Source organism: Leptosomus discolor, unplaced genomic scaffold, assembly GCF_034619465.1.
Source record: "Leptosomus discolor isolate bLepDis1 unplaced genomic scaffold, bLepDis1.hap2 HAP2_SCAFFOLD_45, whole genome shotgun sequence".
NCBI classification, from domain to species: Eukaryota; Metazoa; Chordata; class Aves; order Leptosomiformes; family Leptosomidae; genus Leptosomus; species Leptosomus discolor.
This window is the reverse complement of record NW_028237842.1, coordinates 1,295,251-1,320,240: the sequence shown is the minus strand read 5'-3', so window position 1 is coordinate 1,320,240 and position 24,990 is coordinate 1,295,251. Positions and strand designations below refer to the sequence as shown.

Genomic DNA, 24,990 nt, shown 5'->3' with positions numbered 1-24,990 from the left:
AAATAAGAAGACCCTGAGCAAATATTGTAACCAATGGAGGCCCCTTTATGTACTGGTTGATGGGGAAAATGGCCTTTTAACGGAACTTTGAAAGATAACACTTTGTTGCAACTCATGTTGTTTCTACACCGAAAAGGAATGTGGAATCAACCCAGCGTCCCAGGATCCTATGGTTCTGGTGACAGAAAGACATAAAAATAAGCAAGAAGAGAAATTAAAATGATGGTGTTCGGTATGTAGCACTGGACAGAGAGGTTTCAAAATTGGCTTGCAGAATGAAAGGCTGGAGGATTATTTGCTTCCGACCGAAAAAGAAGGTGATAGGGAGGAGACTGTGGCGCTGTAGGGGGCGAAGAACCAGAGGCAGGGGTCAGAGAAGAGATTGTAAAAAACCTCAGGACCTTGACTGGGAGGATGTGGATGCGATGTTGGATGTGGTGTTTTAGTGAGTCGGAGAAACAGATGCTTGTGAGGGCAGCTAGAGCTCAAGTACAGGCTCTAACCTTGGCTGGGACTCTGCTGGAACAGCGGATAATCACGTTCCAGTTACCAATCCCGGCTGGGACCCCAACCAAACAGGAGCCAGGAATTGATTAGTGCGGTATTGCTGGAGAGTGCTTGGCGAGTATATCGGAATAGAGACAGTCAGAAAGAGAGAATAATGGGCAAAACACTTGCTGGTGCTACAGCAGGTGCTTTGCGCAGGGCAGGAGGTCAGAAACCCCTCTGAATAAGGCTGAGAGTTGTAAGAAGTGGTGCAAGTGCCCCCACCTAGAGGCAGTCAACCCCTCTTAAAGGAACAGTGTGCTTGTTGTAAGCAAATGGGGCATTGGAAAAGGAATGGCCGAGACTGGGCAAATCAGTGACAGCTGCCAACATGGAAGAAGATTGACTGGGACCAGGGGAATCCTCCCTAGCGGAACCCTTGGTAAAAGTTCAGCTAGGGAAAGAAGAGAAACCTGTAGAATTTTTAATAGGTACACGTGCCACATTTTCAGTGTTAAATCAGACTTTATTACCTGTGAGTAGGCAAACTGTTAATATTATGGGAGCAACTGGGCAGGTTGAGAAGGCTTTCTTTCGGAAACCATTAAAATTCAAAATTGGGAAAAGTGTAGGGGTTCATCAATTCCTCTGCCTGCCTGAAGCCCCTAAACCACTTTTGAGAAGGAACTTCCTAGAGCAATTGAATGTCAAAATAAATGTTAACAATGGAGAAATTGAATTTACAGTACCAAAGGAAAACCACACTGAAATCTTAACTTTGGCCCTCACTGTACCCCAGATTAGAGAAGAAGAAATTGTACAAGAAATAAAAGACCAGGTATACCCAGGAGTATGGGCCTTGGGAATACCTGGAAAGGCTAAAAATGCAGAATTGGTTGTTGTTAAACTGAAAGAAAGAGCATGACCCGTCAGGGTAAAACAATATCCTTTGAAATTGGCAGACAGACAAGGAGTGCAAAGTATTATAGGCGAATTTATAAAATTTGGGTTATTAACTGAATGCTCCTCAGAGTATAACACTCCTATTCTGCCTGTCAAGAAGCCTGAGGGTTGGTACAAGACCTGCGGGCAATAAATCAGAGAGCTGAAGATTTCCAGCCGGTAGTGGCAAAACCCATACACCTTATTGACTAGTTTAAAAGAAACCTATGAATGGTTCACAGTATTAGGTCTGAAAGATGCATTCTTTTGCCTCACCTTGGCCCCCGAAAGCCGCAATTTCTTTGGATCTTTTCCTCAAAACCATGTTTTCACTGACTGATTTGTTCTTGCCCATCTCTTAGTCTAACCAAGCAAGACGCTCTGGTGGTACTTTCCGGGGCAGGATGTTTCCCTTTCACCAGTCTGGCGGTTTTCTTCTTGTTCAAAGGAACAGTCACTAGTAAGGTGTGCATTGCTGATAGACCACATGGTCCAGCGGATGAAGCAGACCCTGAATCTTGGGAAAAAAAACAGGACTGGGGTCTGGAAAAACAGGACCAAGCTTTGAGAAAGGAACTCTTGCTGACAGTCCCCTTGGTCCATCAGACAAAACAAGAGGCCCTGAATCTTGGGAAAAACAAGGCTGAAAGAACTCAAGGTTTGGAAATCCTGTGAGAATTTTGTGAAAAACGAGGCCGAAAACCAAAGCCAAACACCAGGGCCAGACTGGGGAAAGAAAAGGAAAGAAAACCTCCATCACTAAAGAGAGAAAAAGAAGGAAAAACGCTTTCTTCGCTTGCCGTACGTGAGCTGCGCGGGGCGGCCCCGTCTGCAGGCGCCCCCTCTGGAGGCCGGGCGGGCCAGAGCTGCCCACGCTGCCGTGCGCTCCGGCTGCAGCAGCGGCCCTTGGGGAGAGCCAAAGCTTTCCGAGGGGGCTGCTCTGCGCCGGGTTTGGTCAAAAGCTCTCTGGCCGTCAGCCGCTGGAGGCATCCAGGTCTGCGGGACTCGTCCCCGTCGCACATGGCTGCTTGCCGGCCACGGCTGAGACCGGGTTGGCTCTTCCACCCCCAAACAGGCGCATACTGCCTGCAGCGGTGATCTTCCCCGGTGTTCGTGTTTTGGGCAGGACCTGGAGGCAAACGGCTGTGGAGAGCAGGGTGGCAGTGAACTTCCCAAAGAGGCCGTCATGCCACGCTTGTTCTTTTCCTGCTGGCTGTGAGCAGGCAGCGCTCGGAGGCAGGCGCCGCTGCCTGCCACGGGGCCTGCGCGCCCTCGTTCAGCAGGGGTCAGTCAGGGGAGTCTGATCCCGGCTTCTGCCTCCCCTCCTGCTTGGAAACCCCCCATGTTGCTGACACCCCCACCTCCAACCCCTCCGAGAGACCACCGTGCCCCACACCCAGAAACGGCGGCTCTGTGACATCAGCCCCAGGGCCAAGGACACCTCAGGCAGCGTGACTGCTGCGGGCAGTACGTCGGCGGCTGCGCTGGAGGCAACAAGACCTCGTTCTTGCAGCTGATACGTGCCGCCGGCAGCGATGAAATTGCTCGCCCTCCTCGTCCTGCTGGCCGTGTGCCGGCCTGCGCACGGCATGTGGGCCAGCTGTGGGTAAGTGGGCCGAGGCTCTGGGAGGGAGCTCGGGCAGCCCTTCCTGGGCTTCACTGGAGGGGGCCCGCCTGTGCCCCGTGGCCACCCCACAGCTTCCCGAACCCCCTGTGGGAGCCTCAGCTCCTTTCCAGCACCCAGGCCGCTGGCACAACCCATCTACGGGGCTGAAGCGGACAGAGGGCTGGAGGCACAGCCACGGGGTTCCCTGGCCCTGCCGTCCATGCAGCCCCTCGGGGGGAGGGAAGACGGCTGACCTTCAGCCTCAACAGCAGCACAGCCGTCCAGCAGCACACTCATGAGTTTCTTCTTACAGCGGGACCTGCGGGCTCCGGCCCATGGCGGCTCACTATGGCATGTCACGTGTCGTGGGTGGTACGGGTGCCCAGCCAGGGGCCTGGCCTTGGATCGTCAGCATCCAGAACCCCTGGAAAACGGGCACGGGCCACGTGTGCGGAGGGTCCCTCATCAGCCCGCAGTGGGTCCTCACAGCAGCCCACTGCTTCGTCGGGGCCAGGTAAGGAGGACCAGGGAAGGGGGCTATCCCCACAGCACCAGCAGGCGCCCTGTCTGCAGCACCACGAGCTCCTGCCATCCCGGTGCCTTGCAGTGCGCTCGGTGCCGGGGCACTGGCGAGCCCAACTGAGAGACTGCTCCGCAGAAGGCTGGGCTCGTGCCACCGCTTCCTAGCAGCCTCCAGTTCCATGTTCCTGGTGCCCAAGGTGTGCTGGGGCACTGGCACCCTCCGCAGCGCTGCTTTCCTCCCTGCCTTGGGAAGCAGAAGGCAGGGAACTGGGAGGCTACTGCAGCACGGGGCTCCGCTCCCTCTGAGCCCTCTCTCCACCTGCCTTCCAGGAATGTGGCCATGTGGCGCGTGGTGATCGGGGCCACCCACTTGGCTCAGCCAGGCCCTGAGACCCAAGTGCGCAACATTCAGCGGCTGGTGGTTCACGAACACTACCGTAACGGCACGGAGAGGAACGACATCGCCTTGCTGGAACTGGACCAGCCTGTCCAGTGCGGCTACTACGTACAGCTCGCCTGCGTGCCGGACACCTCGCTGAGAGTGTCAGGGCTGACGAACTGCTATGTCAGCGGTTGGGGTGCCACCATGGCAAGATGTGAGTTCCCAAACAGTGCTCGTGTCCCGAGGGCAAGCTCGGCGCGCTGGGGAGGGCGGGCTGGGCTTATGGCAGCAACGGCGGCAAAAGCCAGAGTCGGGCTGTGGGGACGTACGGCCACGAAGAGAGGCGCCCGAGCCGTTAGCCAAGGCGAGATGGAAGGGCAAGCCCGGCACAAGGCCTCTGCAGGGGCAAAGGCAAGCCCTAGGGAAGGGCTTCAGCCAGACAGGGGAGGAGAACTGGGAACAGAAGGGCTGCTGCCGGATAACTCCTTTCTGTGCTCACAGCTGGAGGATCGACCGCTGTCCTGCAGGAAGCCCAGGTCCGCCTCATCGATGTCAAGCTCTGCAACAGCAGCCAGTGGTACAGAGGGGCCATCCACCCCCACAACGTGTGTGCCGGCTATCCGCGGGGCGGCATCGACACCTGCCAGGTAGGAGCGTGCTCCACGCCAGCCCCCAGCAGCACAGGCAGCCCTGTCGCCAGCGCCCAAACGTCCCCCGGCGCGGGCTGCGCCCGGCAAGTCACCCTCCCGCCGCTGGGTCCCCACCGCTGTCGGGGCTCGCCTCCCTTCCCCGTCTGCAGGCCCTTGCCCAGCGCCCGCCTTGTCCCAGAGCCCCGGCACTCTGCCCAGAAAGGCCACCCAGTGCTCTTGCCCCAGCCCAGAGCTCCGGATCCCAGTCCTGGCACGATCCCACCTCCACGATCCACTGGGGCAGAGAGGAGAGAGCGCCCGACCTTGCAGGCCCACCAGCCCCTCCTGGACAAGGCCCTGCAGGCTCCAGCACCTGAGCAGAGCCTTTCTGGGCAGTGGGTACGGCTCTGGCAGGTGCCGGGAGAGAGAAGGAGCCCGCCACAGTGCTCCCGGGGCCACCCAACAACACCGGAACCCTCTCTCTCTCCTCCGCTCCGCTGCAGGGTGACAGCGGTGGTCCTCTTGTCTGCCAAGACAACCACGCTGACTACTTCTGGCTCGTGGGGGTGACCAGCTGGGGGAAAGGCTGCGCCAGAGCCAAGCGGCCCGGAGTCTACACCTCCACGCAGCACTTCTACGATTGGATCCTGGCACAGATGGGACTGCGCCCAGCAGGAACGGCTGCTCCAACGCCACAGCCAGTCTTCACCTCAACCCCCGTGCAGAGGCCAAGGCCAATCCCAACCCAGTCGGGCAGGTTTAGGCCCTGTCAGTTTCCACGGCAGAAGCTGCTGGAATTCTTTAACCTGCTGCAGGAGCTCCTGCAGGTCCTAAGGGGGATCAAGGCTTGAGCAGCAGGAGGAACAGGAGCCAGTGCAGCCTGCAGGGTAGCACCACCCTTTCCTCCTGGGGCAATGCCTGCTGAGATGCAAAGGCAGCCTCAGTGCCAGAGGCCTGCTCTGTCCCGCCCATGCTCCTCTCTGGGCACGCACTTGCTGCGCTCGACTTAGTTCTTGAATTAAAGTCACCAGTTGTCACAGCTGACCATGCTTCAGTCCAGTTCAGTCTCCTGTGCAAGGCAAGGACTTCCACGGCAGGCCCCTGTGGCAGGAGGCTGCGGGCAGACAAGTCGGGCCCAAAGGGGAAGCGTCACACCAAAGGGCTGAAACTGTGCCTGGACAGAGGGGAGGGTGCTGGGAGCCCCCATGGGGTGGAGAAGACGGGCCCCCGAGGCTCACAAGAGGACAGGAGACAACGACGTGCCACGCAGACAGCCGTGGGGGCACGCGTTAAGGCACGCAAGCCCATGCTTAGGGCCTGGCTGGGGTGGTTTGACCCTGCTTAGGTGGCAGGTGCCCACCGAAGCCGCTCTATCGCTCTCCCCGTCCTCAACATTTAAAACATGCCATCACATTAGCTATTGCGGTACGAACGGCCGCCTGAATCGGGGCTAGATGCTCTTCCTTTGCGACATGCTTAATCATGTCTGCGATACTTGACCCCACTGGCAGTGATCGTAAGATTTCTTTGGTTGCCGAATTACACTGCTGACGTAAACGATCTGCAACAACCGGGCCTTTCGCTTCCGCAGGCAGGGTCGAGGAATCGACCGCTGCCTGGAGGCGATCCACAAATTGTGTAAAACTCTCACTCTCATTTTGCTTTATCATGGACCATGGCGATGGCTTGACAATAACTCTAGAGGCCGTGCGAATGGCTTCTCTGGCCGCACGAGTAGTTGTCAGAACTTCGTGGGCCCGCAGGCCCTGGGCCTGCGCCTGGGGGTTAATCATTGTTGGGTCTGTACCTATCAGCCGCTGCAGGCTGGAGCCATGGAGCGGGTGATCCGCCCCGGTTACTTGGGCTAGTTTCCTCGCACAGTTGTCCTCCCATTCTTGTTTAAAAACGATCAGCCCTGCCCCATCAAAGATCAATCTACAAGTTTGTTTTATGTCGAACGGGAGCATATCGTCTCCCCCGAAAACGCCATCTATGAGGGTGGAGACCATGGCAGAATTAAGCCCTTTATCCGCCATTGCCTTAACAATCGCTTGTATATCCTTAGGGTTTACTGGCGAGTGGACCCTCTGCCCCCCGTCCGGCACCCGGACCGGGAACGCTAGCGTTCCTAATTTTCTTCCAATTAGTAAGAAGAATTTTTTCCCTTCGCGATCACTCTTTACTTTGGATGGGGATGTTTTGGCATTCAACTGCAGCTACTCTCATTTCTTCTTCCTCTGAGTTTGAATCAGTTACGAGCCGCTCGTCCCAGCTAGTGTCTGACCCGGAGTCGGAGCTCGACTGACTGGTTACTTCCGGTTTGCAGTGCCTTTTTGTCAGGCTTCGGCCCCGCCCACTTCCCTTGCGGGCGGGCCGTTCCCTCCCTCTAGGCTCGCCCCTCCCTCTGCTCGGCGGGGTGTTTGCCCTATAAGGGCATTCTTTCCAGCGACCGCCCTGATTGGCTTTCTGCCCGTCACTCACGCCCCCCTCCTCTTTCCAGTCGCCCCCAGCCCCCTCTTCCCCTGTCGTTCTCCTCCCCCTCCCTATTGTGTGCGCTTGTTAGTGCTAGCGCTTCTTCCCCGTTCCCGCCATGGGCATCTTCACCTCGTCCTCCCCCGCTTTGCTCGGCGCCATCTTGGGGCGCGTAGGGCGGTGCTTTAGCCCAGACTTCATTAGACCCCGATCTCTCCGTGGCGCCTCTGGCCTCTTCGGCTAGTCTACCCCAGAAGGATTTAGCTCGTTCTTGTCCCTCAGTAAGCGGGTCGGGGTTTGGGGATTGAGGGGACGTGTCGCCCTCTTGCAGATTTTTAGGCTTAGCAGAACAGTCATCGTCTGGGGGGTGCAAAGTCTGTGTGGCTGCTCCAACTCCCAATTTTGGGGTGGCCCACAAACAGTTCTTTGCTGCCCTCCAGGTCTCCTGCTCTTGTATGGCCTTCTGCAGGGCTTTTACAACTTTCCCCCACGACTTAAGATTTTTCCCTCGACCCGAAGACATCGTCTCCTCAGCTAACGCTTTAGTACATTTATCCCACACTTCAGGGTGGAGAATATCCACCGGCTGGTCAATGACCCCAATTTGCAAAAGCCTCGCAACCACGAGGGTAAAATCTTTAGGTTTACAATCAACACCCCACTGCTTATGTAATTGTGATACGACCTTCACAAGGGCTTCCATCCTCCTTGTTGGTCCGGGAGCGTCCTCCCCGCCGGGCTGGTCCTGCCGCTCTGGCCGCCGTTCACCCGATTCCAGGCGAGTGTTCCTGGGTTTCGGCACCACTTGTTGCCTTTGATGGCGTGGCGACCTGGCTCAGGAACGGCACGGCGGCCTTCCCCGGGCCGCTCGGGCCATTAGCTCGCTGACACCAATGTGGTCGACGGCAAATGGCGTTTATTGCTGGGTGATGCGGCGCTATATAGCTTAGGTTTATGACCTCATTTCCATCTGCTTACATTATAAACCAGGCACTATTGGCTATCGGGAGGGGGGGCCCTATGTTTCCGTACAGCGCGATATCTTCCGGCCGCCAGACCCTAACTATCTACAGTTGTTCGTGCCAGCACTCAAACGTCACGCCGTCATCCCAGCAGGGTCTTTGTGAAGCCAGAGCGGTGTGCAGCAGGGCGGTGGATATAGATTCACAAGCTCTTACGGGACCCAGGAGAAAGTTTCGCCTGCAGTTGGGTCTGAAGGAGGGAATGGCACACTGCTAGAGCTTGGATCGCAGTGTTTCTGCAGCGGGAAGGAGGGGAAAAGCGGTGGAACATCTATCAGAACTCAAGGGTGCTTTCTGAAATACAGCTACAAGCACTATTTATTTCATCTCCTTTCATCCCCAGAGGAGAAAGACAAACTTTACCTCTGCTTATCGTTGCTTTAATTGTTAAGAAACTCGAAGGCTGGCTGTGATCTCCCACATGTCAGTGAGAAAACATGATGAAAAATAGGAAGTAAAAGGGAAGGGAATAATGTTGGCTGAGCAGCTGACTCGGCTACCGTGCAGAACTTACCAGCACATCTGCCTTATCCCATCATTATTATTGTGGTGGCTTGCCATGCCATCTAGCAGGGACTCGGGGAACTGCCAGTCCCGGGGAAGAGGTGACAAGGCAACACAAAAGCAATACAAGGCAAAACGTTCTGGAATAGATATTTACCAAGAATAAACATGAACATTTTCATTTTTCAGAGAAAACCATTTCGGAATGAAGAGCATCTTCTACAAAGAATACCCTTTGCCTTTAATTGTGTAATTCAGACCGAGCCCTTTCACAGGTTCACCACACATGGTGTACGACAATATTTTTCTTCTGCTTTCAAATGTCTCACGTTTGCTCATTTTTTTCTAATATTAAGAAAGAAAATCTGCAGCTGGCTTTCCATACATCATCAGGCATTACTATTTCACCTTCTTTGTACTCCTTTTCTTAATCCCTTCTCCGATTTTTTGTCTGATGCTTCTTTGGGTTGAACGCCCCATGCTTCCAGACCAGCACCGAGACTGCACTCCCAGTGGTTTGTGAACATCACCAGTGACCACACCAACTACACCACCACCTCTCTAATGTAGTTGTACTTTACTCCTTACTGGCACGCAAAAGAGGCTTGTTAGGCTTTTCCTTTTTTGACGGGCTAACGTGCCATTTTTTAAGTTAAAGTCATTTCCCATCCAAGAAATTACTCATCCCCACCAGACAGACCAAACCAAAACAGCACCTTAAGGCAAACTTCATCACTTCATCTTCCTCCTTGAAGATTGTATTTTATACTGCGTGGACAAAATCGTACTTCTGGTCTCTTTCTAAGCATCGCCTGAAGCAGGAAAGTTGAATGACAAATATTTTATTTGGTTTTAGTATAAAGCTACAGCCGTTCTATCACTTGGCCACACAGGCAAAGCCTTTCCCAACCTGGACATATACCAGTAGTATGTTTGCCCCAAGGAACTCGTAAAAGGACACGAGAATGCCCCTACTGCTGCCCCTCTGCCTCTCGCTGGGAGCCCAAGTCTCGGGCATTCTATAGCCATCGATAACTTTGACATTTCCCTCTCCCTCTTCCTCAATTTCTACTCTGTCTATCTGCCCTCTCTAGCATGAATGCCTTACACTCCACACCCTTCTCCCACAGGCCTTCTCTCCTCACTTTAGTTGTTGTCTTTGGCTTTCTCTCTTGCAGCACGCAGCAGATCCTCCCAACATGTGGTTACGATCCCTCTGCAAACAGAAGCGCTTTGGCTGCATCCTCCCCATTGCAGCTCTCAGGATCACCACCACAGATAGCTCAGGGAAAAAATGGGGACAAGCCACGACCTGCTGTTGACTCCACCCCTGTGCTTCCTCCAGACCCCTCATCCAGCAGAATGGCCTGAGGGGAAAACAAGGACACAGGCCCTGGCTAAAAGACCCAGCACACGACTCCAGCCTCCCCCAGCCCTGCTCTTGGCCATGGACCTATTTCTTCTCGTCCCCCTGTCAACAGAGGGGCGTCAGTCCCTAAAGTGTGCCTCAAGGGTGACGTCTTGCTGCCTGGCGGAGCCCCTCTCTGCAGGCACATCGCTTGCCTATCGTCTGCCCCCAGGCACGGGACGAGGAGGGGGCTGGGGCCCACGGCCCATGAGGGGAGGTGGAGGGCGGTCCCTGGGCCCAAGGGGCAGCCTTTCCCTGGGGCATGTTGGAGCGAGCCCCAGGAAAGGGGCCCTCAGCCCTCACCACCACCCTCCTTATCCTGACTTTGGGCACCTTTCAGGCCATGGGCCCCCCATGCCTAAGCCCACCATATTTGGCCACACCCATCAGCCAGCGTCACAACTGACATCACCATGGCCACACTTGACGTCACAATGGCCACCTCACTGCCTTCTGTTCCGGGCCCTATAAAGACAGGGGCCCCTGCAGCTGGCCCACACTTCGCTGCCAGCCCTCGGACGCCAAGCATGCTTGGAAGGAAGGGGAGCTGGAGCGGCGAGGCGGATGGCTGCCCACCTTGCCATGGGACGCCACAGAGCGGCTTCCCGCAACCCCAGAGGAAGAAGCAGAGGCAGCGGAGGAGGAACAACAACAACAAAATCACCCCTCCTGCCGTCAGCGCCAGCGACATCGATTCCCTGGTTGAGGCCATGCAGCGCCTGTCCATAGGCCCACCAGGGAACGGCGTGGAGCCCAGACAGGCCTCCCTGCCAGGGAGCAGCCGGAGCGGCGAGGCGGGTGGCTGCCCACCTTCACGTGGGACAGCACAGAGACGGTTCCCGCAATGGCCAGAGAGGAAGACACCTCTCAGGAGCCTGAAGAAGGACAATTGGCAGAGGAGGAGGAGGAGAAGGAGGAACACCACCACCTCTCATGCCACGAGAGCCGTCGCCCGTGCTCACACAAGCATCATCGTCCAGTGCACCGCAGTGGGCACACAGGGGAACAGCGTGGGGCCCCGGCATGTCTATCTGCTGAAGGCATGGTACGAGGCCCAGGTATGGCAGCCCACCAAAGGACGACGCTGGAGCCATGGAGGTAGATCCACCTCCAGAAGAACCATGGCAGTGGGTGCACCTGCCACAGCCATCACCTGGCAGTACCCCAGCCACCCGGGCTCCTTTGCATGACATGCTGCCAACAGCGTCGCAGGAGCGCCCGGACGGCTCCCCACCAGCGGCCCAGCCTCTGCCCCTTCACCACGGGACGACAAACGACGACAAAAGAATAAAAGTGCTTTCAGCCTCTCTTATTTGGCACTTTGGTGACTGCATCTACACTCCTGTCACCCGTCCTCATCTCTGTCATCAAGTAAGGGGCTCTTTTGGGAAACTTGACGTTTCCATGCCCACCTTCGTGCTTTGGCGGTGCCTTACATCCTGGGGCTTTTAGGCTGTTACATCACCAATTTGATACTAGGTGGGTTTTTTTTAACGGACTAAAAGTATCCTAATGAAGGCACTGAACACTATGAATTGCTTGTTTCCAAATTATCAGTCTCACTTCAGCGTCAGGTAAAATTATGGGGGTCATTCTGGGAGTTACTGAAAAACACTTGAGAGACAAGGCACTCGTTGGCCATAGCCAAAATGGGTTCACAAGGGCAAAGCCCTGTTTAACTGAACACAAACGCTAGGCACTTCCACAGGCTCACCTGCCACCTCTCCCACCAATAAACAGTACTTTTGTTAATTGTCAAGGGTTGCGTGGGCCCTTCTTTCCCATCCCCCATCACCGCCCCTTGTGAAGAGGTGCCATCTCTTCTGCACCGAGCCCCAAAGGCAGAGCGGAGAGGCCCTGGCTCCCATCAAGCTGCTCCCTTCCCCACGTGGCAAGGGACACCCACAACCTTGCCGAAGGTGGCCTGATTACTAAACCAAAACACTCATCCTGTCTGAGGAACAGTGATATTCCACAAAAGAGCTGTACCAAGGTCCTGACATGGCCATGTTCCTGCAGCTCTGATTTGGGAGATCCCCTTGGTTTTGCATCGCCTGCTAGGTTTTCCTAGCAGCGTTCACTCACCAAAGGTGGGGGGGGGTGGGGGGTGGGGGGGTGGGTGAGGGCTCTCAATCCCAGGGAGTTTCCTCAGGCAACGTCCCGACCCCAGGGGAGAGTCCCCGACTGCAGCCCTGCTGCTCCCAGGAGGACCGGCTCCAGTCGGCCTCCGGTGAGGCCGCATGTGTACCCGAGTTTCCTCTGTGATACAAAAAGTGAAGGGAAAAAAGGACTCAAAAGCAGCGTGGCCTTTTCCATCACTCCGATTTACAGCAGAGCGAGCAGCTCGTATTTTAACACCTCTGAAGGAATCCCTAACAAGGGCTGCTTCAGAACACTGCTTCGGGGCTCCCGAGACTCGGGCAGATCGGATTAAACGCTCAGAGCTGCCAACACAGAATAGGGAAATGAAGAGGCTATTCTAGAAAGTCCTGTTTGTGTAAGGGCAAAAAACCCCAGCTCTTTCATGATTATCACAACTGTGAGGTTCACTTTAGAAAAAGATGGGAATGAAGCAAAATAACCTGCCTAGGTTGAGGTATCACAGAACCACAGAATGTCAGGGGTTGGAAGGGACCTCGAAAGATCACCTAGTCCAACCCCCCTGCCAGAGCAGGACCACCTAGAGCAGGTCACACAGGAACATGTCCAGGCGGGTTTGAATGTCTCCAGGGAAGGAGACCCCACAACCTCTCTGGGCAGCCTGTTCCAGTGCTCCGCCACCCTCACAGTGAAAAAGTTCCACCTTATGTTAATGTGGAACCTTTTAATATGGAAGCTATAGCATGATCAGTTCATGAATGACCAGGGATTACTCTGTCCAGAGAGGGCAGGAAAGATCCCAGGAGCAGGGTGAATTTTACTACAGAGGAAACAGCATCAACACCCTGGCAGCGTGAAGGCTACAGGAGACTACTGAGAAGATTGCAGGCCCCAGTTCTCTGTGGGACCATTATCCTGCAAGGGGCTTTGCTGTGGCAAGGCGACGGCAAACCAAACACGGCCACTTCAGCACTCGAACTACAGCGTCACCATCCCAAGGGGCTCAAGTCCGCAAGACTCAGACAGACTCAGCTGAGAAAAGAGTGAGTCCAAATGAAATGGATCTCCAGCAGGCAGAGCTCCATGGCCTGAGCACAGCACTATGCTGTAAGCTCGACTGACTGAACCTCTATTTTTCTACACAAATGCTAGTGATCTCCATGAAGAGAAAGCTGGTTTAGGCAGTTCTCCTCCAGAGCCCTTACACTGGTAAAGCCAAACAAAGAGGAGGGCCCTTCTGCAGACAGCCACAGCAAGCGGAGAGGAAAACACTTGTTAAACCCATCTGGAAACCCATTCCAGCAGAAAACAGAATCCTTACTGGACTGCTGGCAAAACTCCCCACATCTCCAGGTTGGGGGACATCAGCAACATGTCCGCACCTCTGACGTGTGGGGTCCACAACAAAGATGGTTTCCGTTCTGTGGAACCCTCTCAGCTTAACCCATTGGCAGGAGCTGGCTCATCCTGGGACTCGGTACCCCTCAGGCACGCGACCTGCAGTCCAGAAGTGCCCCTGAACAGCCCTCGATGGCCTGCATTAACACACCAGCACGTGCTTGAGACGGCAACACTGCCAAGTCATCTCTGATTTGCAGCACATACAGAGGACCCAATTGCGCAAATTGAGCCTCGCTTCTGCTGAAACTTCCCTTACAGACACCTCCTTTTCTGTGTTCACAGACTGTAGCAAAGACCTGTTCTAGTGCAAAGGCTCAAACCCGGCCTACGATGAAGAAGCCATTTAGACAAGCCCAGTTTTCTTTCCTCACTGCTCTCTTGCTTCCCAGAAATCAATCAGGATCAGAAGCTCTGTATGAAGACTGCATAACAAAGCCAACTGCAGGTGCCTTTACCTGGTACTATTTTTGTCAGGCACCGTTCTAGGAAGAAACCAGCTTTTCCTACGTGCTTTGCTACAGCCTCGTTACCTTTGAAGATGGCGCTTCTTACCTCTGCTACCCCAATGCAGCCTCACAGCCCAGCCAAATCACACTGCAGGGAGGAAACCTTCACCGTACAGAGATGGGCACGCTACAGGAACACGTTACTCTCAAAGAACAGGCTCTTCCAACCCCTCTTCCTTTTGCTTGCCAAAGTTCAGAGTGTGCTAGAAAACAACAGCAGCAAAGCAGGGTTCCCTCTCACATCTGCCAGAGCCCATTATAACAGCCATTCAACATTAAGTCTAACTCCAGGCACACCCTGAGACAGTGAGCAGGACAGAGGGAGAGAGAGAGAAAGAGAAGGAAGGTCAAAGAAAGTGTAGCCCCCGATGAGCAGCAACAGTAACAACAGTAACAGCAGACAAGGAGAAGGCTGAGGTTCTCAGCAACTTTTCTGCCACAGTTTTCACTGGCAACCCCTCTCCTCACAGCTCTCAAGCTAATGGCCCACAAGACAGCCACCAGGGAGACCAAGTCCCTCCCACAGTAAGTGAAGACAAGGTTCGTGACCGTCTGAGGAACCTGAACATACACAAGTCCACAGGACCTGACGAGATGCATCCCAGAACCCTGAGGGAATTGGCTGATGCAGTTGCCAAGCCACTCTCCGTGATATTTGAAAAGTCACGGCAGTCAGGTGAAGTCCCTGGTGACTGGAGAAAGGGAAACATGACGCCCATTTTGAGAAAGGGTAGAAAGGAGGACCCTGGGAACTACCGACCTGTCAGCCTCCCCTCTGTGCCCGGGAAGATCATGGAACAGATCCTCCGAGAAGCTATGCTGAGGCCCATGGAGGACAGGGAGGTGATTCAAGACAGTCAGCGTGGCTTCACCAGGGGCAAGTCCTGCCTGACCAACCCAGTGGCTTTCTACAACGGAGTGACTGCATCAGTGGGCAAGGGAAGAGCTACGGGTGTCGTCTGTCTGGACTTGTGCGAGGCCTTTGACACAGTCCCCCCCAACATCCTTCACCCTACGTTGGGCAGATACAGATTCGATGGGTGGACGGTTCAGTGGATAAGGAATTGGCTGGATGGACACATCCAGAGAGTAGTGGCCAATGGCTCAATGTCCAGATGGAAAACGGTGACAAGTGGTGTCCCTCAGGGGTCTGTACCGGGACCAGTGTTGTTTAATGTCTTCATCAATGATATTGACAGTGGCACTGAGTGCACCCTCAGCAAGTTTGCTGATGACACCGAGCCGGGTGGTGCAGTCGATATGCCAGAGGGACGGGAGGCCATCCAGAGGGGCCTGGACAGGCTGGAGAGGTGGGCCCAGGCGAACCTCAGGAGGTTCAACAAGGCCAAGGGCAGGGTCCTGCACCTGGGCCGAGGCAACTGCTGCTATCAACACAGGCTGGGAGAAGACAGGCCAGAGAGCAGCCCTGTGGAACAGGACTTGGGGTGCTGGTGGATGAGAAGCTGGACGTGAGCCACCAGGGCGCAACTGCAGCCCAGAGGGCCAATCGCACCCCAGGCTGCATCAAAAGCAGTGTGGCCAGCAGATCGAGAGAGGGGATTCTGCCCCTCTGCTCTGCCCTGGGGAGACCTCACCTGCAGGGCTGCGTCCAGCTCGGGAGCCCCCAGCACAAGAAGGACGTGGACCTGTCGGAGCGTGTCCAGAGGAGGGCCACAAAAATGATCAGGGGGCTGGAGCACCTCTCCTATGAAGACAGGCTGAGAGAGTTGGGGTTGTTCAGCCTGGGGAAGACAAGGCTCTGGGAGGACCTTATACCTGCAAGGGGCCTAGAAGGCAGCAGGAGAAGAACAATTCACAAGCGTTTGTCGCGACAGGACAAGGGTAATGGTTTTGAGCTAGAAAAGGGTAGATTTAGGTTGGACATTAGGAAAAAGTTCTTTAATATGAGGGTGGTGGATCACTGGGACAGGTTGCCCAGAGAGGGAGTGGAAGCCCCATCCCTGGAGACATCCAAGGTCAGGCTTGACGGGGCTCTGAGCAACCTGACCTCGTTCGAGATGTCCCTGCTTGTTGTAGGGGGGTTGGACTAGATGGCCTTTAGAGGTCCCTTCCAGCCCAACACATTCTATGATTCTGTGAAGGGGAGAGAGAAAGAGGAGGACAGGGGTAGGATTGGGACTTACAGGCAGAGAGAGAAAAAGCAGCTCAGGCAAGAAGCCAGAGAGACTGTGAACAAGGAGGGATGCAGATTGGGACAAAGAGGCAGCAACCGAAAAAACAGCCGTGCGCTGCAGGACAGAGACACAGGAAGGAAAAAAGCCGGGCAGGGAGCAGGACAGATGGAGAGCAAGAAAAACCAAAGGGGCAGGTAGAATAGCAGAACAAGAGAGGGGCTTGGAAACCAGAGAGGGATGAACAGGGAGCAGGGTACAAGAATAGACAGAAGAAGAAAGGTACAGGGAAGAAAAACAGTGACGTCAGTGATGGAAGGTGGGAAGGCACAGGCACAGGGAGGGACCTGCACGCAGAAGAAGGGTGACACAGCCCCAAGGGCCCAGGACTCACTGCAGCTCCCGCTCTTGGTGCTGCTGGGAGGATTTTACTGTTCAGACACTTCTGTCTCTGCCTCTCTCAGCTCTTACAATACGAAGCTTCCTAGATACACAGCCTCACGTGCGCACACTCACACACACACACTCCACGGCTGTACCGTGCTTTGGCTACGCACACAGACCCCGCGGTGCATGTTGGTGACCAGCTCTGCTGAGGACTACTCACAGGGACCCTTCCTCACGCCGAGAGGCCCGCTGTCTCTTGTCTGCAGCTGGGGGCAGCTTGCAGCCGGATCCCCTTCGTGTCCTTCTCCGGCTGCTTTTCCTTTTGCCCATCTCCTCAGCTTCAGCCTGAGCTGGATGCAGCTGACGACATCCCCAGGGCAGGAACAGACAACCGAGCCCCTGGCACGGCCTCTGGCAGAGGGAAAGAACCCTGACTGTCACAGCCGGCCCCAGGCCGGAGCCCCTCCTGCTGCAGCAGCTCCTGCAGACCCCGCTCCTTCCCCGCACGGCTGCTGAAGGCCCCTGGGTTAACAGAGCCCTGGGCCTGCCCGAGGCCCCGCTCGCCGCTGCCAGGACAGGCCGTGGGGCAGCCTGGGGCTGCGGGACTGGCCTCAGGGGAGGGGCTGGGGACGGGGCAGCTGCAGGGGGGGAGCGGGGCTGGGGCGGCTCAGGGGGGCTCTGGGAGTCGGGGTGCCCAGTGCCTGTGATGGGGGGTCTGTCTCCCTTCTCCTTCCCCTTCCCAGCTCTCAGGTCACCCCTGGGCATGCCCCAGCCGGCCCGACTCCGACTCCGGCTTGGAGCTCCCACCCACCACCCCCGGGCAGCCTGCGGGCAGGAGACACCCCCTCGCCCGCCCAAGGGCCTCGCTCGTCTCAGGGGAAGCCCCAGCACTCACCTCAGCTGGGCCACGGCTGGAGCAGAGCCTGCACCTCCCGGCACCAACATGGACGCCCGGCAGCCCCTGCCCCAGAACTACAGCTCCCGGCATGCTCCGGGAACCAACATGGCCACCGGCAGCTCCTGCCCCAGACCTGCAACTCCCAATATGCTCCGGGAACAAACATGGCCGCCCGGCAGCCCCTACCCTAGGACTACAGCTCCCAGCATGCCCCGGCGCCCCTTGCCTGCTGCCTGCCCCTGCGCAGGCAGAGAGCAGGGTGGGAAACAGCCCCCAGAGCCTGAGGGCCAGCGGGAGGGGAGGTGTGGGGCAGGGCGGCAGAGAGGGACCGAGCAGCGATGGCCTCCGGGCTGGGGGAGCAGGGGGAGCACGAGGGGCCGGGGCAGGCAGGGAGGAGGCTAGAAAAGATGGAGACGAGGAGGCAGAGTGAGGAAGAGGAAGAGAAGCGGCACAACAGGCTTCAGGGCAGAAAGGGAACAGCTGGAAACCAGGGAGCCAGAGCCTGAGAGAAAGGGAGAAAGACCAAAAATACCGGCTGTGGGCACTGCTGCCATTGCTTGAGCCCTGCCCAGGAGCTGCACGGCCAGGAGCCTCAAAATAGGGGCGGCCTGTGAAAGCCCTTGCCCCGGGCCCGCTCCTGCACATGTCTCATGGAAGTCGTGTGTGGTTCTGTTATTTCGATAGCAGCATCAGAGGGAGCGGACAGAGTGATACTTACACTGCTCTTTCTTTGAGACCCCAGAAGTTTCCAGCGATACCAAAGGCTTTCTTTGCCCAGATTCTGAGGGACTGGAACAACTAGAATGTTTTCATGGCTTCTCATGAGCCCTGAACTGCACCTGATACGAGAGATAACTACTCTCACTCATGTGGTCTGCGCTGCTGTTTTCATCTTCTTTCCTACCCTCCTTTTTCTTTCCTACCCTCCTTCTGCTTTCTGTTGTAACAGACTGTAGCTGAGCTGACCAGGAGTGATCATTTGCCAACTTCCATGGACAAAAAGACAACTTGGAAACTGCTGTCCTGAGCAGACCAGCATTGTCTCGAGCCAGCCCGAAGCGGGAGTGTCTGAAGCTGCCGTTCCTTAGCACTCCAACCCAATTCAAGAGTGTGACCATCTTTCTCCTTTGCAGTTGCCTGGGACACCTCGTGACCCAGTGCAGGTTCTTGTCGGTCTTGCTGGTGCTGGCCCTGTGTTTTGGGCGGGGGGCGGCCCTGGCAGCAGAACCGCGGTGGTGTTCAGTTGGTATTTGCCAGTTCAGCTCCCTGATCCGGTTCACCACGATCCTCGAAGAGTGCCGCTGTTGGAGGAAGAGAGGAGAAACGCAGAGTTAGGGACAGGGAGGGGGGGCTGGCATGCTGCCGGCGTAGGTGTGCTTGAGCGGTCACGGCTGCAGCCCGCAGAGCCTGTCCTGCCTGTCATTTTCTCAGATGGCCGTGCGTGGGGGTGAGAACAGAAACAGGCTGCATGTTCTGTCCTGACTGCTCTTTTCTCTTTCCTTCTGTGTACTTGGGTTTTGTTCCCACTCAGCCTTTCCAGATCACAACAATAGCAGTTGCAGCAGTTCCCAGTCACCACAGATAATTTTTTTTTCTCTCAGAAGAATCATCACTGCCATTTATGTAGATACTCCTTTTCTCCTTAGCTGGAAAAGAGGTTAAACGGAATAGCACTAAGAACAGATTTCAGGTATTTTATTTTTTCCATATTTTGTATCTCTTATTAAGTTTTACATGACCTTTTTTAAACGTCTTTTCTCTTTTATTTTATTAAGCTATCTTGACTATTCCATAGTAGACTAAACAAATCTAACAGGGACATGGTCATAGGCATACGGATTTTTGGTCAGATGATTGAAGAACTTGCTGAAAACTAGAAAAGACAAAAGAAAACCAACCCAAACCCCTAGCTCTTGCCAGATCCAGTCCCTGAGCACCTGAGCTCAGCACTGGACACAAATTAGTGCAAGGCAGCAGCAGCAGCTTATGCTGATGCAGAGCTACACTTTCAAACCCCAACCTGTTTGTGAGGCAGCAGGGTCTTGTTAAAGCTGTTGGTTCTCTGAGTTCATTGATAATGTCAAAGTTGAAGAAATTATACCGAAGCCGTTCAGTACACTACTTGACTATGTAGTGCGTCAGGCAGAGGTCTTTGAGCAGGGATTTAATTGCTTACAAAGAACAGAATCTTAGGATTATATGGGGTTGTTCTTTGAAAATTTGGAATTTTCAGTCCTTTGCCACCCATGTGTGTAATTTTCAGCTATTTTGTTTTTTATTGTGAATGGACACAGTGAATACCTGGCTATCAATGCTTTTAAAGCCTTACTAAAGCATTGAATAATAAATAAATAGGGCTGGTTTTGTCTCATGTTGCTACCTCCACACGCAATATTTTGTGATGTCTCGAACAAGGTGAAAGTTCTTAAACTTTTGGGGTTTTTATGCTTCCTATACTACTTGTGGCATCCTCAGGGAGAAAGCACGATACCCAGAGCAAAACAGCAGACTTTTGAAATGGGCTAACTTAGATTCTTCCCCTACTTCTCTTGCTGCAAAGCACGTTCTAGTTACTCCTCGTGGTTAAAAGCTTGGAGGCACAATTACCAGCCTACACAGCTCTCATGCCATTTCTCTGTTTTCCCAGATGTTGAAATAATAATGCAGTGCCTCGTTCCTGGAATGGTGACTGGGAAAATGGTCACCAGCTGCATGTTGGACTTTGTTTTCTTCAGTATTCTGCAAGTCCAACAAAAATAGAGTTCAGTAAACGCTTGTTCCCTGACTGCAGCATGGCCATCCGTATATGTTGTTGCAGCCTGTTGGGTGTTTATTTTTCCATAGGTAAAAATTAGAAGTACTTGATTTTCAGTTATTAGGGCCAAATGATGAGGAAACCCATGGAAAGGTTCCACTCTATGGGACAGAAAATGTACCTTAAAAGTGAGAGTATGGCTGTTTATTTTGGAAAACTGGTTGTCCGTACTTTAAATTCAGGAAATGGGAGTGTGTACTCGCACAGTTGGATACAGCCGTGTTTACTCTGCATTTCTGAAATTACAGTGACTATATCCACCCTGTTGTGCAGTATCGTGTGGAGTCCATGGTGCTGCGTATTGCAAAGCCAACGAATTGTGTTCCTGGGACACCCAGCATCCAGCCGCGAGCTCAAGGGAAAGCCCTGCAACGTGCTCCCTCAGCAACAGAGCCAGAATCCCGCTCCGACGGCAGTGCTGTTCTCGTGTGAGCCTTCCAGCCGTTAGAGACTTCCGTTGGGATAGCACACAGCTACTGATTTTCAGCCTGCCTGGGACAGGTTGAAAGCTTAGGGAAGTAAGTGGTTAACATTTTCTCACAAACTTTGTTTCCCTGGAGACTTTAGCATCTTTTCCAAGGTACTGAGAACCCTTGGGTGTCATTGGAAACCACTGGCACGTACGAATAGTACCATTTTCAGCTACACAACAGAGATGATAAAAATGTACCAGGTGTGTGTGTGTGTATGTATGCACACACATATACCTATGGACATCAATATGTCTTTTTAATTAAACAGAGAATTAGACTCTGTTCTGTTAAAAAAGAAAAATCAACTCTGTATGTCCATGTGTGTAGAGCTGTCCCATTCTTGTGGCTTCAGAATAAGTTAGAATGTCACATAAATCCACTACCTCTTTTCAAAACTGGACTAGTATTATTCGGCTGTATGTTAATAAATTATTGTTGTTCTCTTTTAACCGTGGTAGTTCATTCTGGTCTTAACCATGCAAAATGGAAAGATAGAATGAGTTACTCTGTGTGGCCTCTCTTATGGAGCTTAACAGCAACTCTGTTAATGGGAAAAAAGTCTCATGGGTCATTATAACATGTTCTTTATAATTATAGGTAGGTAAGAAATTTTGAATGAGAGTATGTTTGTTTATAGCTGAGATTATAATTGTGGTTGTATCCTTGGTAGTGTTACCAGCATTTAATGTGAGTTGGTGGGTTTCCTTGCTCGGGCTGTAAATGAAAGAATTGTCTTCCTATTTCGTTTTCCTCTTTATTAGATAGGATGCATTCAAATCTGGCCGTGCATCTCTCAGAGCACTTCTTGACTGGCTTTACCAGATTAGAGATGATACCCCAGTGTCACCCAGTGGAGGAGCTTTTGTCAAGCTGACGATATCAGGGCTCTGTGACGGGCACTTTCCCTTCCTGTTGGCCGAGCAGCTTAAGATCAAACGGATCTTGTAGTTTATATTTTGCTGCATTACGAGCAGAGAGAAGGGGGGGAGGTTCAGTCTCCCATTTCCCAATGTTTTTGATATTTGTCAGCTGGCTGAACTTCTGGCAGTTCAGGAAATATTTACGCTTTATGCTTTCATGTACACTGAAGGCTCATTTCATCAATAATTAAACTGTGTTTTACTTGTGCAGTTTGGGGATCAAACAGTAACTATCTGTGTGTAACACTTCCTTCTTCTTCTGCCTGTAGAGCAGAACGTTTTCCTAGGCAAAGAGTCGTGGTTCGGGAGATGAAACTCCCTGACCTGCTTTCTGTTGTTCTCATTTTGTATGAGGTGTCTGCTGGCTGCTTTGTAAGGAAGTAATAAATATGGCCTGGAGCTCTTTCAAATAATTAGCCAATCACCAGCATACACCTATTTGCCGTAAAAGAGAAACTTTAAGTAAAGAATATTTGTTCCTTTGGCATTTGCCAGTTTGAGAATGAACAGTTAACTCTTGAAGTCCCGTTTCAGGTAACAAGGGTATCTAACCAGTGGGTGAGTGGGGCTGATGGAAACAAAGAACAACAAGCTGTTTACCCTGCCCTCAAGAGCTTTACCTGCAGTCGGAGTTGCTTGTGGTAGTTGTGGGAAGAGCCAAACCGTTGGTGCCTGAGGCACCTTGCAAACTAATTTGTCCTCTGAAGAGCGATTATCTCAACAGTTCTGGGTTTTGCTTTTACTCCTCACTATTTAGGTTGGGCTTTTTAACGTGATTTTTCCTTGGTTCCCTTTGTGGCAGCCTTCCAGAAGAAAGGGTGTGCTGCCGGGAGTGCCGGAAGGGATCTTGAAGCCGAGGGTCGTGGTGAAACAGCCCGTGAAGGCTTATCAGCCTGCCAAGGCTGTAACTGGAATGGCTGAAGCTCGGCAGTCAGGTCTGGAATTTACAGCTGATGTTACCTGTGGTGACACCGGTGCTGATTGTTCTGGAAGAGTGCCCCGCACTGAGGTGAGCCTTGCAGGTAGAAATGCAGAAAAACTGTGGAAAAGACACTGTGAATAAAGGATAGTCAGCTATCACAGTAGTATTATTTGAAACGTGGTTAATCTAAATACCTTCACAAAAGCTGGTTTTATTTGTAGTACTGAAAATCAGCAACTTGGGATTTATTTGCGATATTTTTTTAAAAAAAAAAAGTCTTATTTTTATTCTTCCCATAAAAATGCCATTTGGCATTGGCATTTCTGTAGAACTCTCTCCAGAAGTAGATTACAGTTGTAATAGCGGAAATAAAATAAAACATTGTGGCTGTTTCATAGTTTTCATGAAAGGAAGAATCAGAAGAATCCAAAAACTAGATCAAATGATCCTAAGCAGTCTTGACGTGCTCCTTACCCTTCTAACATGCTAAAGAATTTTAAACCAAATTTTCCTTTATTTTAATTCTTAGTAATTTGTGATCACTCTTCCTTTAATTCATGCTATTTTGGGGTAATGTAAGCACCTTTTTATTTATTATATGCATTAAACCCTTAAATAAAATATATTGCCTCAATATAGTAATTTTCATAAGCAAGGTTGGACTGTGTTTACCAAGAGCTAGTACTGGGTTTAGCAGTAAAGATTTTCAGTTTATTTTTAACTTTGTAGGTTGGGGATAACCCTGTGCACAAAGCCAGAGAAACGCTGGAGCGCGCTATAAAACTGGTGAAGGACACAAAAACCGGGGTGCTCCCTTGTGTATGGTGACAGGGACAGGCATCAATGGTCTGACTCTCACGGCGTTTTAAAACCGTAGTAGTTCTTCATAGATATATTTTTCTTTTGTCTCGGCAAGGGAAATTCGTGATACTGAAAAGGGTCTGTGGACCCTCTTTGGGAGGTTGCTTACTGTCTTGCAGGATATGCAAAGTAAATAATATTTATTTCCTTGGAGTTTCTTTTGGGACTCTTAGAAAGAGCTTTGAGGGTTTCCTTTCCTTTGAAAATTATGTAGAAGATAAGAGGGGAGGATATTTTTTCAGGTGTGAATTAATGTAAGTCTTATTTATTGAATTAATACTTTTGTGCCTGCTTCTGATGATATTTTTTATTTTGGAAAATAGAGTCTTTATGATCCAGTAGGTATTGCATGTTGATACTCAGAGCAAGGCACTGGTTTTAAGCCTGAAAAGTGGACACAATTCAGAAGCGACCACCAGAGCATGCAACGAGATGATCAGGCGGCCTGAAAGACATCAATACAAGTATCTCCCATCTCTCAGTCTAGGATACACTCTGGGCACGTCCATCTCTGGTGCTGGACTTGGGTAAGTTTCCAGCCATGGGAAAAAGAGCCTGTCTGGCTGTCCTTCCTTAATAACTTGAGAATCCAGCGAGTGATTTCAGCCAGATTTCATGAAAGACTTGAAATTTCAAATATACTAAGTTCATAGTAGCTTCAACTGATATGGGAATATAGAAAATATCCAGTACAGACTGGATCCCCTCCCAGTACAGACTGGGCCCTGTCCCAGGACCGACAGGATGCCCTGATCCCCTCTCAGTACAGACTGGGCCCTGTCCTGGTACAAATTGGATCCCCTCCCGCTACAGACTAGGCCCCGTCCCGGTACAAACTGGATCGCCTCCCGGTATAGACTGGGCCCTGTCCTCTGCAAACATGGCCTTGCTGCGGCTCCTCAGGACCAGTGAACCCCAGTGCTGGTAGCCAGGCAGCGTGGGGCCTTCCCACGGCCCCCTAGGACCAGTAAACCCCAGTGCCAGTAGCCGGGCAGCGTGGGGCCTTCCCATGGCCCCCCAGGACCAGCCGTTCCAGACCCCTGGGTCTGACGCTCCCAAAACCCCTCCTGGCGGACGTGCCCAGTGGCCACTGAGGCACGGACCCATCTGAGGGGAAAGCTGAGCCTGAGACCCCTTTACTCCGCAGGGACACCCCCTTGTACCCCCCCCGAGATACTATTTTTAGCAACAAACCTCTTTATCTCCCACTGAGCCGCTTGCTTTCGTCCCAAACTGATTTATACCCTCCTGCAAGGCCTCCTCACCGTGGTGTTCCCACAGCTTCTCGCCCACCAACGCTGGCTCCTTCCACAGGTCGTTCCTGACTTGACTCCTACCCAAAAAGCTTCCCAGAAATTGTGGCAAAACAGAGAGAAAGGGAGGAAAATATCCAGCGTAGAGCTACCCGAGACTGTCATCGCTCAGGGTCTAAGAGAGGAGGACGTCGCCCTGTTGGGGAAGGTAGAACTCGTTGGGGTTGCTGCTAAGGTTTAGCTGAGAGCTGCTCTCTCTCTTGAAAAACACACGCAAAGAATTTTTCAGAATTCCCAGAACTTCATTCTCCACTGAATATTCCGACGGTTTGACAGCGCCGGGGCTCAG

The 24,990-nt window shown here is 52.9% G+C and overlaps 1 protein-coding gene across 1 annotated transcript; it reads left to right on the top strand.

The window, feature by feature from the left end:
- Nucleotides 1–425: 425 nt before the first annotated feature.
- On the top strand, nucleotides 426–5,447 carry LOC147412674 (acrosin-like). The gene is made up of 5 exons (XM_086481144.1): nucleotides 426–445; nucleotides 3,348–3,548; nucleotides 3,887–4,167; nucleotides 4,446–4,585; nucleotides 5,071–5,447. Exons 1-5 carry the CDS (start codon nucleotides 426–428, stop codon nucleotides 5,416–5,418), a joined length of 990 nt encoding a protein of 329 aa, XP_086337270.1. The 3' UTR covers nucleotides 5,419–5,447.
- Nucleotides 5,448–24,990: the final 19,543 nt, after the last annotated feature.

Coding starts and splice junctions, on each gene's coding strand:
- LOC147412674 (XM_086481144.1), top strand. CDS start 426: ATGTTGGATGTGGTGTTTTA. Junction 3,549..3,886: donor CACTGCTTCGTCGGGGCCAG/GTAAGGAGGACC, acceptor CCTGCCTTCCAG/GAATGTGGCCATGTGGCGCG. Junction 4,586..5,070: donor GCGGCATCGACACCTGCCAG/GTAGGAGCGTGC, acceptor GCTCCGCTGCAG/GGTGACAGCGGTGGTCCTCT.